The sequence below is a fragment of the Juglans regia genome, chromosome 7 (genome assembly GCF_001411555.2).
Source record: "Juglans regia cultivar Chandler chromosome 7, Walnut 2.0, whole genome shotgun sequence".
Lineage (NCBI taxonomy): Eukaryota > Viridiplantae > Streptophyta > Magnoliopsida > Fagales > Juglandaceae > Juglans > Juglans regia.
The window spans coordinates 49,173,925-49,189,870 of record NC_049907.1 but is presented as its reverse complement, the minus strand read 5'-3'; the positions used below and the strand labels follow the sequence as shown (position 1 = coordinate 49,189,870).

Below are 15,946 nucleotides of genomic sequence, written 5' to 3'. Positions count from 1 at the left end.
ATATTGAAACACATCTTCTTCATCACCTCATTCAGAAATCAATTTGAGCCCCCAATTCAAAAATCGAAGAACACCATCTCTCTGTCACCCACCGCCACACAACACCATCACCAGTCCGTCGCCCATTGCCCACCAGTAATTTTGAATCCCATTCAGAAATTGATTTAAATCCCCCATTTAAAACTCAAAGAACACCATCTCACTGTCACCCACCGCTGCATGAGACCATCATCAGTCCGTTGACACCATTAGCAATAAATAAAGAAAGGAAACATAATTTTTCAAAGAGAAAGAAAAAAGCGACTTTCGAATCAGAAACATATAACATAGGAGGAAAGCACCGTGCTTGTTGCATCACAGTTTCCTGGTCTCCCATCAAAATCATATTCAGTTCATGATTCATCTCCTCTGTAAAAAAAAATGTTAACTCTTCAACACTAAGGAAAAAGGGAAGTAAAAAGATGTTAAACCTCCCTTCACCAGTGCTAACTCTCCTTATATTTCTCCCTTCTCCACTGCGTGATGACTCTCAATATTTAATAGTAGTCAATAATCAAAATATATTGTTGACATAGATTTGTAATTATACTGCAAGCTGTCCTGCCCCCTCAACTCAAAAAGCCAAAGATTCATTTCTAGATGCTTCATTTTCATTGGTAAGTGTTTCATGTTGTGCACTAGAGTTTCCACCCTCGAGATCCGATATAGGAACGTTTTGGAGAAAGTGGTCGTGGAGACCGCGTCAAAGAAGGTGGTCGTATAGGCCGCACCAGAGAAAGTGAGCAAATCGAGGGTGAGGAGATTTTTCACTTGGAGAGATTTTGGTGGAAGGGGAAGACGAGGAGGCTTCGATTTGATGAAGGGTTTTTCCCTTGGAGATTTTTCACTTATCACCTATAGACAAGTCCATAGAAATTGACCACTTTGAATCTCTTTTTATATATAAAAGTGTTTTGTGTGTGAGAGCTGAAGGTGCTTGCTCGGTGGTTGATCTAGGTTCTGATAATTGACTGAACATATATTGACAATGTTCAAACAGATGGATTTCTATGGGATTCTCAAAATCTAAACTATTCATTATTATGTAAATGATATCATTCATATTTGATTTTTAAACTATTTAAGTTCTTATATGCAATCAAGATTTATCAAATATATTATTTTGGAAAATCTCAAAACAAAAATCTGATTGTTCAGCGTGACCATCATAATGGATTTGTCATACCTGTTTTTAACGGTCCCGACAAAAATTGCCCACCTTCTAATTCAGTTAATCCCCTCTTTTACTCTACCAATTTATACTATACCTCACCAGACAATTTTTTTTTTTTAAACTTAGTGATTAATGAAGTATTTTTTAATAATTTTTTAATTTAAAAAATATATATGTAAGGATATAAAAAAATGAATAAAAAAAAAATAGAAAATACCAAATGGTCTTATTGAGACCCATCCTCAATATACACCCTCTCGATTGGCGTAGCACCAGAATATGTCTCATTCAAGGTAATTAAGGTGGTTTTGTTTTTTAGACTTGGTAGTTAAAGATGCCCATAGGACTATACAAAAAATTTTTGTTTTGTTTTTTTTAAGATAAATGATATTTATAGTTATAGCATGCGCAAAAATAGTACACTATTTTTTAAAAAAGTGATTACAATAAAACCCTAGCACACCTCTCGCTTTCTCCTTTTTTTTTTTAGAGTAGCCCCCCTTAAAAAAACCCAGACCAGAGAGGAGGGGGGCTCCTCCCTCTTCTCTCTAGTTTCTCTTTTATTTTTTTAGGTTTTGTGTTTTTTTTTTCAAAGTAGAGTGAAATATTGATCTGTTGTTCTTCAGAGTCTGCGACCACCATGTGCCCCACTGCAAGATTCCCAAGACGCCGATCATTCAAACGGGCGAAGAATCTCATTGAACGGAGCAATGCGTGAGCCACACGTGCGGTCCAAAGTGCGCGTGTGACATCCACGTGCTACCGCAATGAGAGCTCTACCACCGCCATGAGCATGATTTATGGGATCAAGATCATTAGTTTCTTTAGACTCGACTGTCTGTTGTACTTTCACAATCCCTGTGTTTGCTTTTTTGATTTCCTCTAAGGTTGAAAATGCAGATTTACAGCTTTTCAATATATATTTCGCTATTTTCTCATGTATCATTTACGTTTTCTGCTATTTGCTTTGTTTTAAGTTAATAATAAATAAATAAAATCTCTTGGACATTTTGTCCCTAGATTGAAAGTCTTATCCTCATCTGGAGGGTGGGGTTTGAAATCTCTGATTTAGGCAGAGTGTGGTCTCTCAGATGGTTTATATGTAAAGAATTCTAGAAGTTAAGACTATACTAGTCACAAAAGAATTTGTTTACTGGTGAAGCTCCAACCGTGAGTAGTTAGTTTGTAATCTAGATTTTTTTCTATATATATTAGTTACAGCTGTAATTTCGCTTTCATGAATAAATGAAGTCTATTTCCCATAAAAATAAAAAGTGTACATATAGGACCTATACTAAAAAATTAAAATTTTAACGGTGAACTCCACTCTCTTTTAAAAAGGAATTAAAGGCGCTTGCCAAACTTATAATTATATTTAGGCTTCGTTTGGTAAGTAAACTCATCTTAATTTATCATTACAAATTTTTAAATTTTCAACACAAAATATAATAAATAAGTTAATTTTTTCAAATTTTAAAATAATAATAATATTAAAAAATAATATTTTATTATTTCAACTCAACTCAGTTCAACATCTAAATACAACCTTAATATTAGTTTTTTTTTTTAATTATCATCGCCTCAAATGCTTCAAAAATTACGTGTTATTTTTTAATAAGTTATCAATAATTTAACGTGATGTAAAAAATCTCAAAGAATGATAAATAGTCTTTCTGGATATTTGCCTCGTGGGTAAGAAGATGAGTCCATATCACACAACCTAAAGCAAGGATCCATTTTTGTTGTCAACAACCCCTGAAATTCATGAACTGTTAATTCAGTGGATATGGTTAATAGGAGATGGATTGTCAAGCTTTCACAGCAGTAGGTGTCAATTTCTATAAAATCTTTGCACTCAATACAGGCCACCAAAACATGTTGATTTTTTCTGACGGCACTCAAACCTCCACCATGGAAAAATTGCAAAGATATCTGATATCGACGGGATATGCCACGTAGACCAATGGATTGAAAGATGACACGTGGTCCAATGACATAACAAAATCCAAGCATCATTACCCAATGGCAATCCACAGCTGGATTAGCCTATATCTCCACTTAAACACTTACTTGTACTAGCACTACTTCTTCCTCCACCGCCCATATCCAACCGATCTCTCCCCCCCCAACAGTTCAACTCCGAGACGTCCGAGAGCATGGCTTCCAACACATTGACGATGAGCTATGGCATCGCCACCACCGCCTTCCCATCTGTCCTTTCTTCGTCCAAGTCCAAATTTGCCACCGCTCTCCCACTTCCCGGTGTTGGGGCCGCCAATGCCTCGTCCCGCTTCACCATGACGGCCGAGTGGATGCCGGGCCAGCCTCGACCTCCACACCTCGACGGGTCAGCACCTGGGTACGTAATCATAATGGACTACATATATATGAAGATAAAAGTGCAGCTGAATATTATTATGTTCTTTCGTATAATTAACATCGCTGAATCCTTCCAAAAAAAAAAAAAATTAACATCGCTGAATATGCATATTTTTTGTATGGAATGCAGTGACTTCGGATTTGACCCGCTTGGGCTCGGTACGGTCCCAGAGAACCTTGAAAGATTCAAGGAGTCTGAACTCATTCACTGTAGATGGGCCATGCTTGCCGTTGTAAGTCTTCTTTAATTTAGGGTTGGATTGGATTCAGATGAAATAATTTAGATGAAATATAAAAGTTAGAAAATATTATTAAAATATTATATTTTAAAATTTTAAAAAATTAAAATTTTATTATATTTTATATAAAAATTTTAAAAAATTATAATGATAAAATAAAATCGAATGAGATGAAATGAAATATTTTTCGAATCCAAACGAGGTGTAATTCGCATTGTTTAAACTTTTGTTTAAAATAATTCTCATAATTAGCAAAATTGACAGGCAAAATCGTTCGGTCTAACTTTAAGTTGAGTCTAACATCTAAACACTCAACTCTCAAATTATTAAACTCATTCCAATTCAAAATATTTTTACACGTGAGATCCATAATTTTTTTCAACTTAAAATATCTTTATACGTAGAATCCACGATCTTTTTCAATTTTTCATAAAAAATGTTAAACTCACATTATCATTCAAACACATTTTAAACTCAATTTAAATGGATTCCATATAACTTTCTCTACTGTTGAACTCACTATTATTAATTCAACTTAATTGAATTCAATTCAACATTTAAACTCAGTCCTAGAGTTATGAGATAATGTGATTAATTTCCATCTCTTGATCAAAATTGTAGCCAGGAATCCTCGTACCAGAGGCATTGGGGTTGGGGAACTGGGTGAAGGCTCAGGAGTGGGCTGCCGTTCCCGGAGGTCAAGCCACCTACTTGGGCTACCCAGTGCCATGGGGCACTCTCCCTACCATCTTGGTCATTGAATTCCTCGCCATTTCCTTTGTGGAGCACCAACGCAGCATGGAGAAAGATCCGGAGAAGAAGAAGTATCCTGGCGGTGCTTTTGATCCCTTGGGCTACTCTAAGGACCCCGAAAAGTTCAAGGAATACAAAGTCAAGGAGATAAAAAACGGTTAGCGCCCAGATCGATCTCGTACTCCCTAATATATAATTTCCATGTTCATTTATTGTAAACAACTGTTACATTCTTATAATTAACCATCTACCTACATAGAGTCTGGGATATTGATTGTATGAGTGATATTATGCGCGCAGGCCGGCTTGCTCTGTTGGCTTTTGTGGGATTCTGCGTTCAACAATCAGCTTACCCTGGCACAGGACCATTGGAGAACCTGGCCACCCACTTGGCTGATCCATGGCACAACAACATTGGGGAAATCCTTATTCCCAAATCATTTTCCCCCTGAAGCATGGAAATTTTAATTATACTTCTCACTGTAAAAGTCCATGTAACATGAGCCTGTATTAATGAATCTCGATCTATCTCCTATCTTTGGTCTGTGTAATTAAGTTTAGAAGTATAAATTGAGTTGCCATTTCCAATATTTTAGTACCTGGCTAAAATTATTGTGAAAATTATTTATTATATATCTAGTAATTAACTGTTAGACAATGGTAAATTAATGCCTTTTTTTGTTGGTTTTTAAGAATGCTGTAAACAAATTAAGTTCCAATCGGCATGATGCATTATTATTTCGATGTTTGACATTTATATGCTTGATTAGGGATTTCCCACGGTTAAAATCGATGGATGAGAATATTGACCATATAAATTAAAAAAAAAAATTTAAACATAAGTCTCACACTTATCTTTAATTTATAATTATTTTACAATTCTATATGAAATAGAGGATAGTTTTATAAAATTGAAAATTAATCTTAATAAAGTGACATGTTTATATTAATTAGTTGCTTGTAAAATAAATTATAAAATAGTTGTAAGAGGTTTATATCTATCGCTTATATTAATTCTTTGAGCAACTGGCAACAGCCAGACTGCCCTGCACAATTTTTTAAAATTATTTCTGAGCCCCCCCATAATTTATTATTTACTGCTACCTGCATCACAATCTGCTGCACTGCGTTAGGAAAACACTAGTTTCACAGAGGAATTCTACCGAAATCCTCCACCGAATTTTTTCTAATTTTATTTTTTTTACTTAATGATTAAATAAGTATTTTTAAATAAGTATGTGATTTTTTTTATTTTAAAAAAATATTTAAATAGTTTAAAAAAATGGTGAAAGAAAAAGTAAAAATATATAAAAAAGAATTTTAACTTATCTGTAGAGAATTTCGGTAAATACCTTATGTGGACGTTGCAACGTCCACTAAAAGGGAACATGCTTAATTTGTATAAAGTAGTGATAAATATACAATACTTTATATAATATTTTTTACAATATATATTATAAAATAAGAATATTTTTATAAAATGATGTTAGTTTTATAAAGTATTTAACAAAAATATCTCTCTTTTTAAAACATTATTATATAAAATATTGTGTATTTATATTTTTCATCGTATATAGGAGTACTAGAGAATGCATCCAACGTCATATTGCTGGGTTCCGATGGATGGCGAATTCTGATCCATATAACTTGTCAGACCGCCTGGCCCAGGCATCGCAAACAGGCCTGCCTCGTTGAAATCAATGCTGGTTCGGGTTCCGAGTGTCCAAAGTTTGCCAAGGAGCTGAGAATGCTGGGAGGATCTGATTCTAAACGATCTTTTCTCGCGCGCACCCCTTATATACATGTTTTGAACCTTGCTTATATATTCTTTTCCCCTGCCGCTCTTAACGTGAATAATATGGATTTTTGTAGCCAAACTTGGATGAGAAATATCGATCTTCATCGTACTTGTTATATGACACGAGTTAAAATGATTTTATTTGTATTTTGCATTTAGGTGCCGTTTGGATAATAAGTTGAGATGAGTCGAAGAAAATACTCTTAGAATATTATTTTTTAATATTATTATTATTTTGAGATTTAAAAAAATTAAATTATTTATTATATTTTGTATGATAATTAAAGAATGTTGTAATAATGAGTTGATGGAACACTTTTTGTATTCAAACGGAGCCTCAACATGTGAAATAGTACTTAATATATCATAGCTATCTTTTTTGTAACTTTAAGAAATCATTTTGTGTATTATTATTATTTTGATATTTAAAAAAGTTAAAATTTTTATTATATTTTGTGTAAAAATTTAAAAATATTATAATGATGAGTTGAGATAAAATCTAAACGAGACCTCAACATGTGAAATAGTACTTAATATACCATAGCTGTCTTTTTTGTAACTTTAAGAAATCCTTTTGTGTATTATGGATATGCTTTGCTAAAAATAGGGCTACAAATAAAATTAAGATATCATATTCTTTTAAAAAATATAAATTCATTGAGATATACTTATTTAATAAATTGACATGTTTAATTTGATGTGTTAAGTATGTTAGATTATAAAATTATTTTTATTATAAAATTAATTTAAAGTATGATATAAAAATATATTAATTTATGAATTTAATTTTAAAGAATTTATTTATATGTGTGTTACGTACGTTAGATTATAAATATAGATGAATTTAAAAATATATTTTTTAAATTTATAAAAAAAAAAAAAAAAAAATGAAGAAGTCACTACCAATACTCTAAACACTTATCTGGGCATGCCTGCACGGAAAAGTACTGTGCTTAACAGGAACTACTCAAGGATGGAAGTCATTCGAGTCTGCAGTCTCACTGTACAAACACTGTGCTTAGTGTACATTAATGACATTGGGGAAGCAGGCAGGGCTCGTCACCAATATCAATTGATGTGTGAATAAACAGTGACCTCAGCATGCAGTACTAACTACGTACTAAGCATATATCATCATCACCAACATATATACTAATACTAGCCAGTGGTTACACGTTTGTCACATTTGCTTAATTGAAAGAAAAAATAAAGTGCGATATTCTTGTACTAAGGAGATATATGTACGAACTTTTTAAATACCATGTGCTCATGTATATTTGTAGTAATTGCGATATTAATTGTAAATGCATTTGCTATATTGCCAGAAATATATATATATATATATATATATGTGTACGAACTTAATTTGCAATAGCTAGTCAATAATCCTTTTAAAAAACGGTGATATACAGCAGATCATATTTTTTGGGGCAATACCTTAGTTTTATATTTGAAAAATATACAAATGAAATTAATATTTGGTTTTCTAGTTGTATAATATTTAAAATCAAAACCCTAAATAACACAAGTACTGATCATTAATATATATATATATATATAATTCCTACTTAACACGAGCTAGCACTAGATATACAGCTAATTAATATAAGTCGAGTACCAAAAAATATTCTTGCACTCCATTTTCAATTTGAAGTTCCTATAAATTTTCTCCACTCCTTTACGCACTCCATTTTTTATTCACATTTTTATCTTCACTACCTCCATCTCAACTTGTGCCTTTTTTAAATAAAAAAAATTAATTATACAAAGAAAAAGAAAACAATACTATCAGAGAGAGAAAGTCATGACTAAACAAAAGATATTTGAAACTTAATTGACAATTGCATAATTCTCAACTTCTTGTTCAAGTAATAAGTCAATATCCAACTAGATATATGCACATCAAATGTCAACTATAAATGTTAAACTTTTGTATGTTTGGCTTCATTTACAATCGATTGGACATGACCAAGAGATTTTTACTCATCTTTCATGTTGGTTTCTACATAGTTTGTAATAGTTTACATTTTTCAGAACTTAATATGCTTGCACATGACTACTTAGGTATGTTGAGTTATATATTTTGCTTTTCATAAATAAGCATATTTTCTTCATATGGTTGCTCTTTTTTTTTATTGAATCTATATGTAATAACAGTTTTTTTTTATACGTCTATATATGCATTGTTATACTTTACCTGCTTCTTGCTTGTAGAGACTCTTTTTCATTCCCTTATGGTTTTCGGTTAGTAGGTGAATTAGAACTCAAATAAGTGATCATGGTATTTGTTTCCAATTCATTTTGGTTTCAAATTCTTCAGATCTGGGGCATGCAGAAGTCAGGGATCAGTCCAATTAGGTGAGAAAGCTTTTACTTGCAATTATTTTGTGAAAGACTATATCTATGTCAGACAGTTTTGAATTGCCAGGATCCAAATGTCCCAACTTTATTTTCCATGCTAACGATGGTTTACGATACTTTTGACATGTTTGACTTAAAAACTGATGAATGTCATCAATCTTGCACGTGAATTGATTGAGAATTTAGCAAAAATAGAAATATGGATAATTTGTAGCACATTATAGTAATAACATTTTTTACAAATACTGGTAAAGTTGTTGATGCATATGTAGATTGTGGCAATTATGATGTTTGTAGGTGGACTTTGTGCAAGTGAACCATTCTTTCTCCTCTTGCTTTTTTCCTTCTAGATTCATATCATAGGTATGTGGTTTAAGAAAGAGAGTTTCTTGCACTCGGTTATGTTCGAGACATAAATAAAGCTAATTATTATTGCATTTATTTGTGACATCTTAATTGGGTTAGTCTTGAAGGTTTTTGAATTTTTTCTTTTTAAGTTTTGTTGATTGATGCGGTTTTATTTTAGTGCTTTCTTATCTAGTTGCAGGAATGGGTAGTAGAAGCCATGAATATGTATATATCTTTTACATGCACTTGTGTCTGTTTATAGTTTGAGTAGGTTTTGGTTCATAATGTGTAGCCTATCTACATGTTGTGAAAATGCTATTCGGTTATCTAATGAAGTTTTTGCTATGTGTGATGTTACAACTGGAGTCTCTTATATAAATATATGATAGGGTATGGTTTAAAGATAACATAGATTCCAGCTAGAGTTTGTCCAATACATCCTCCTTTTTCTTGATTTTGTTGACTACACACACATTTATTTTCAGATGAATGACTTTTTTTAATCCTGTCTGGTTGGCACTAGAATAAATTATAAGGAATAAAGTTGGAGTTTATTATTTGTGGGGTTATTCCCCTTCTTTCACTAGCTTTAGTGTTGATTGATTAAACTATAATTTTAGTTCCTTTCTTTTTAAGTTGCGTACAAGAATTAAGATCAAGCTGAAATAGATGTTGTATGTTGTTCTCCTATATAATGGGTTTGAAGGAGCCATTTGACTGTACCATCTATCTCTATTTATTTGTTGAACAAGGTAAACCGATGTTGCATCCTACGTAAAGTCATGTCTATATGGTTTTGTAAATGATTAGTCTTAGTCATGAGTCGTACGCTTTTTGTTATTAGGATTCTGTTACTAGGATATATGTTATTGAGTAAAAAGTGTTTTTGTTTGTGTACATATTATGAATGTTATTTGGATATCCAGTATTTGTATATATATATATATTTAGCTTATATTAGACCATTTCTTTTTAAAACTTTTAGTATTTGCCCCCCCGAATGTTACTCGCAGCAAATACTTTTGTTTTTTACCGGAAGTGGTTATTCCCGCAGTAAGAGTTATTCGCAAATAGATATTAGCGACAAAATGTTTTGCTAGAAATAGTATTTTTCACCAAATTTTTGTTACTGATCAAATACTTTTTTCCTACGATTTAGAACCAGAACCTATCATATTTTCCATGGTGAAACAATTTTTTCTCGCCATTAATCTTGTTGGAAAACGTAGGTATTTGATATTTCCCACGAGTTGGGCTTTTGGTTGAGAAAAAATCTTTATCTCACCAATTTTATTCATTGATCTCCTCACGATTAAAATTTGTGAAAATATATTTTTTTCCCAATTTATTGAGGTTTTTGCCATTACAATCCCTCGCGGGAGAACAAGTTTTTGTTGTGGTGTATATTATATATATATATATATATATATATATATATATATATTACGCATTAGTCACATGAAATCGCGGCTTAAGGTACTTTTATCATAAGTTGAACCTTTCATGGACAATGCTAGAGTGAATATCAAATGTGCGTGCTTGTACAAATGAATTTTTTTATTTTTCTTTAATCATTTTTACACATTCTTAATTATTAAAAAAAAATATAAATTTACTAATAGTCACTTTTTTAATTATTAAAAAAATAAAAATATATGAATGAGGATATATTTGACAAAAATATTATCATTTTCCTTGACATATTTGGAAGTTGATCACTTTCCGTACGTACCAATAAAAACATTTCAGGGAACATATGTAATTCATGAAGGAAAATGTTGGTGGAACGTTCCAAAGTTATTGTTCAATTATTTTTATTTAATGATTAATTAAGTGATTATTAATAAAATTATATATATTTTTATTTTTTTAATAATTAAAGATATTTAAAAAATTATTGAAAAAAATAAAAGAAAAATAAAAAATAGACTAGCGGTAGCCTCTAGCACACTGTCCATTCATGAAAGGATTAGTTCATACAAGACAAAACATTTGCCCGTGAATTTCATTAGTCTAATCAGCCATTGAAACGAACTTTAGTTATCATGAGACAACAAAGTACTGCAGTCTTTCAAAACCAAGTTCGCCTACTTTTTTTCCCCCAAAAACTATGGTCGATCGTAGTAACAATTATTCTTAAATTTTTATTTTAACCAAATTTCTGTGCATATTCATGTTCTCGAAAATAGAAAATAAAAACCTCATGAGAGAAAATAGTACCGTGGGTGCATGTGATCTCAAGTCTGAACTGTTAAGCGCTGTACTACTGAAAGGACAGGAGAAAATCAATCGAGATCGGAAAACGAAACGTACGTGGCCTTTATGCGGTGGAGATCAATAGATATTATATATGTATGTACGTGCCGATCGACTAGTCTTCTTAACACCATGCAAGCTAGCTGTGGCATTGTGCAGATGATCTACTCGATTAGGAGATGTTTGAATTCAAAGATGATTTGAGATGAGCTGAAATGAGTTGAGATGGATTGTGAATAGCAATGAGATTAGTTGTGAATAGTAATAAAATTTGTGAGTTAAAGTTACTGAATAGTAATAAATAGTAGTGAAATGAATTGAGATGAGCTGAGATGACTTGTGAATCCAAACAAGCCCTTATGAAATACTCACAGACATGAGTACTATCTCTCCCTCTCTATCTCATCACTACTTATAAAACCCTAGTTCATGGCACATGCAGTCGCTAGGGAAAAAAAAAAAAAAAAAACAGTACATTCAAGTACGTACTGATCTGGTCGTGCAAGGATTTCCAATCCATTACCAACGGACCAACGGTATATATCTTGCTAGGCCATAGTTAGCTGGGCTAGCTCTGATCTTCATCTTTCTGGCTAACAACACCCAAAAAAAAAATTAAAAGACGTGAATGCAGCATGGCAGAAGCTGTACTAGTAGTCTAGCTAGTACTTCAAATTCCATCTTGATGGAAGTTTCGGAAACATCGATCTTTTTCCTCGATGTCATGTAGAATCAGTACTCAGTTCTTGTTCACCAAATCAATTAGAAAACAAGTCCCCTAATTAATTAGTTAGAACCATCTATCGCGTTTAATTTCGATCGGTGTGAATAATATCAATCAAAACCATTGAACTTGGGCTAGTTTTTTTTTTTTTTAAATAAATAATAACTTATAAAAATAATCTCACTTTATAAAAATATCTTCTATTTAAAATATAATTATAAAATGAGTTGTATGTCTATCATTACTTATATATATTTAGCATTAATCTGTCATATTTAGCATTAAACCATAATGTAACCGATCCTCCAGAAAAAAAAATAAAAAAAAAGAAAGAAAAAAAGAAGAAGAGAAATCATAAGGTAACCAAGAAATGTAAACTATATATATTGGAAGCCAGAGATGTAAGGCATTTGACGAAGAAAATATGTACAGGACAGCAGATAGAAATTAAAAAGGGTCAGAATCTACTAAGAAAGTAGACATATAGGACTAAAATACGTACTGGGGGACAACAAATTGTAGACGAAGTACGTGGACCCCCAGGCCAGCCACCCCCGAGACCGTACATGATTTTATTTTCCTACTATTTTTCTTTTTTCTTTCCACGCTAGCTAGCTACTAGCCTCGGCCTGACGAGAGTCATGATGATCATCACCACGTACAGGAGATTAATGTTAGCTATCTATGAAATCGAAAATTAAAAAATATTACTATATATTAACATATGCACTCAAAAACCCCACATATACATACATAATTGATCTTCCCAGTAGATCTCGCAAAGATGGTCCCCCTCTCTTTGACTGACCAATCTTTCTTTCTTTTTGACCTGCTTTGACCGTATAATATATTCCCTCCAAGCCAATGAGAGAGAGAGAGAGAGAGAGAGAGAGAGGGAGGGAGGGAGGGGGTGGTCCACTACTTGTATGAGATTCCCAGGCCAGTAGCCATAATGATAATCCTCCTGCTGCTGCAAAACACTTTTACTTTTCCCAGAATCCATACTTTTCTTTCTCGATAGATGGCCTGGCCAGACTTGTGTAGTAGTACTACTGTACTAGTGTGTGTATGAGAGAGAGAGAGAGAGAGAGAGAGAGGCATCGATCTGAGCTAGGAACATGATATATATTTGCGGAGGTTCGTTGCTAAGGAGTACGCGTTCTAATGCAGATAAGCTAGCCTAAAAGCATATCCAATCGGGGAACTAATTTCTAGTTGGGTAGCTCAGCTAGCATAATTACTAGCTACTCCGATCATTACAATCAATTAGCCAGGAAGTAGGAACAGCTGCATGCATGCTAGATATCCAGGTCCAGTGCCAACAAAGGACATAAGCTGTTTTAATGCAGATAAGCCTAAGCATGCATTCAGGGATCTTTCTAGCTAGTAGTTAGCTATTCGGCCACAACATTAATTAATAAATACGATCCATTGGCCAGGAAGTAGGAACAGCTCGTTGATGAGCTAGACGTACGAAATATATACTATTTCCCCAATATTGTACGTAATACTTAATTAACAACGTACCACCCTATATCTATATATATTATTTACCCTAAAAGCAGCTCGCTAGATCATTTAGTGGACATTGCTGAGGGTTCCTTTATGCCTATGCCGCTGTACTAACTCGTTCATTACCCTCCCATATAATAGAAAACATAGGTCACATGCATGGCTGAAAGCTGGTTCCATCAACAGAAGGTCTAGAATCGATCCGTTGTTAGTACATATGCTTTCTTCAAGCCCAAATGCATTAAAATAAGCATTATCTATTCCAAAATGCATTAGTGAAGAAAAAGCGAATCAGTTGATCAGAACTAGCTAGGCTTGTCAAACCAAAACATTAATGATAGGGACTAGGGAGGCAAAAACTTGCTGGCCGTGGATGCTTAGAAGAAACAGAACCAAAAGTACTACTGGGTTTCAAATTTCAATTATGATTATCCATCAAACTAAAGGCCTAGATTGATTTGGGTTTTTGTTTTGCATGATAAAAAAAATGGGTATGTGAAACAATTGCTTCTTTATAGGACATTAATTATATGACAGGTTAGGGGTCATATGAAATGTCCATCCATCGGACAAGCGTTCGGCAAGATGGAAGGGCAACACGGTAGTTGTGACTTCCATGTTGTCAGGTACACTTCTAATTTTCCATAATTTGGGGTAAAGATTTCACAGAAACCTCGTTTCATGTGTAGTGAAAATGATTATGGTCTCCTGCAAAGCCACATGAGACCATCGGTGAGAGACGAACATCTTCACGGAAGCTACTATTATTCTCTGCAAAAACATAGATATCAAGTCATCATGATCAAAACCCTTAAACCCGTTAAGTAGTACTACTCCCGACGGAGAAGAAGAAGAAGAAGTACCTTTTATTCAGACATGAGAGAAACGCCTGCAGCTTTCTAAAATTACAACGCTGCCCGTGTACACGGAGGAAAAAAAATTACAACCACATGTGGAATTAGGTCTCGATCGAATATGACAACACTTCCTTGAAGAGAGAGAGAGAGAGAGAGAGAGAGAGGGGGGGGGGGGAGGAGAAGCAATCTGGAAATTTTAATTCCATGTATATACATGGAATATGCATGGCTCCTCATACGCCATCCACGGAGGCCATCGATTGTCCGGTGAGCTCTGCAAATGGCATACAGGGAGCCAGGCACATATATGCATGTTTGTATGCGTGATGCCATCATGTCAAGAAGAAAACAAAATTCCCTTATATTACAAAAATTTCTAACCAAGACTTTCTCCAACCCCATCATATACGACTTGAGCTATATATAAGGTTTAGAAAACATGTATATACATATGTATGTATGTAGAAATATGTAGAGATGTGAGGACTTGAAGTCCGTATATCTATGGATAAGTACTGGAGTTCAAATCATATCTAATCTTCCCCATGAAGAGGAGGAAGATGAATATCATGTAGCAGTTTTGGGAGAGAGTGAGGGCGGAGAAGGAATTTAAGGAGACAGTAGAAGGTGAAGCGTGAGGTATATATTGAGGATGTAGGAATTAATATTGAGGCAGATGGGAACTAGGTCATAATCAAATGGGTTTCAAAGCCCCACAAACTCTATTGAAATTGGCAAAACACAAGCAAAGCGGGCGCCTAAACTTGGGGGAGTAAGGTCTGGCTAGTGTTTGTGGGGTTTGTGTGTGGTTTTCTGAGGGAAAGAAGGAAGATGTGGGGTTGGAGTTGCACCCCAGCTCCCCACTAAATATAGAGACCGAGAGAGAGAGAGAGAGAGAGAGAGAGAGGGAGAGTGGCCGTTGGGTTAATAACCACGCAAATTCCTAAGTAACCTTATGGTGTTTGAAATCTCCTTTTCTGGGTCGTAAAGCAATGGCTACTTTTCTCTTCTCTGAAGCTCATTTTGTCTGGGAGTGCTTGGAAGACATGGATTCCTCATCCCTCTTCTTACTTTAAATAAATAAACAAATCAGTTAAAGAAAGAAAAAGGAGAAATACTACCATAATTTAACATCTTTTTCTTTTCCACCGTCACTTCCTGTTTATCAACCCTTTTCTTTTTTATACAAATCATAAAAAAAAAATACTAAATAATAATATTTATTGTGCCATGTTGTTTGGGAGGGGGATTAGCAGTAGTACTCTACCATTTTTTTTGAGAACTTAGAATAATCCATGCCACTTTCCTACCTAACTCGATCATCTTTATTGCTGTTCACTTAGTGAGCATCATTATTTTCTTTCAATAAAGCAAACTGGAATCCCAAATTAATCCATTATGTTTTGCCCAATCTCTCTCTCTCTCTCTCTCTCTCTCTCTCTCTCTCTCTCTCTCTCTCCTTGTTTTCCACCTTCCCTGAAATTTTCAATCAAATTGACCTCTTAT

At 33.7% G+C, this 15,946-nt stretch overlaps 1 protein-coding gene and 1 long non-coding RNA gene across 2 annotated transcripts; one reads left to right on the top strand and one right to left on the bottom strand.

The window, feature by feature from the left end:
* The first annotated feature begins 3,266 nt into the window (after positions 1-3,266).
* LOC108997109 (chlorophyll a-b binding protein 6A, chloroplastic-like) lies at positions 3,267-5,215 on the top strand. The gene is made up of 4 exons (XM_018973240.2): positions 3,267-3,572; positions 3,723-3,825; positions 4,453-4,741; positions 4,885-5,215. Exons 1-4 carry the CDS (start codon positions 3,370-3,372, stop codon positions 5,034-5,036), a joined length of 747 nt encoding a protein of 248 aa, XP_018828785.1. The 5' UTR covers positions 3,267-3,369; the 3' UTR covers positions 5,037-5,215.
* An 8,862-nt stretch (positions 5,216-14,077) lies between these two features.
* LOC108997110 lies at positions 14,078-15,290 on the bottom strand. The gene is made up of 2 exons (XR_001997130.2): positions 14,447-15,290; positions 14,078-14,354 (listed from the first exon to the last, which is right to left on the bottom strand). It is a non-coding gene; the product is annotated as an uncharacterized LOC108997110 (long non-coding RNA).
* Positions 15,291-15,946: the final 656 nt, after the last annotated feature.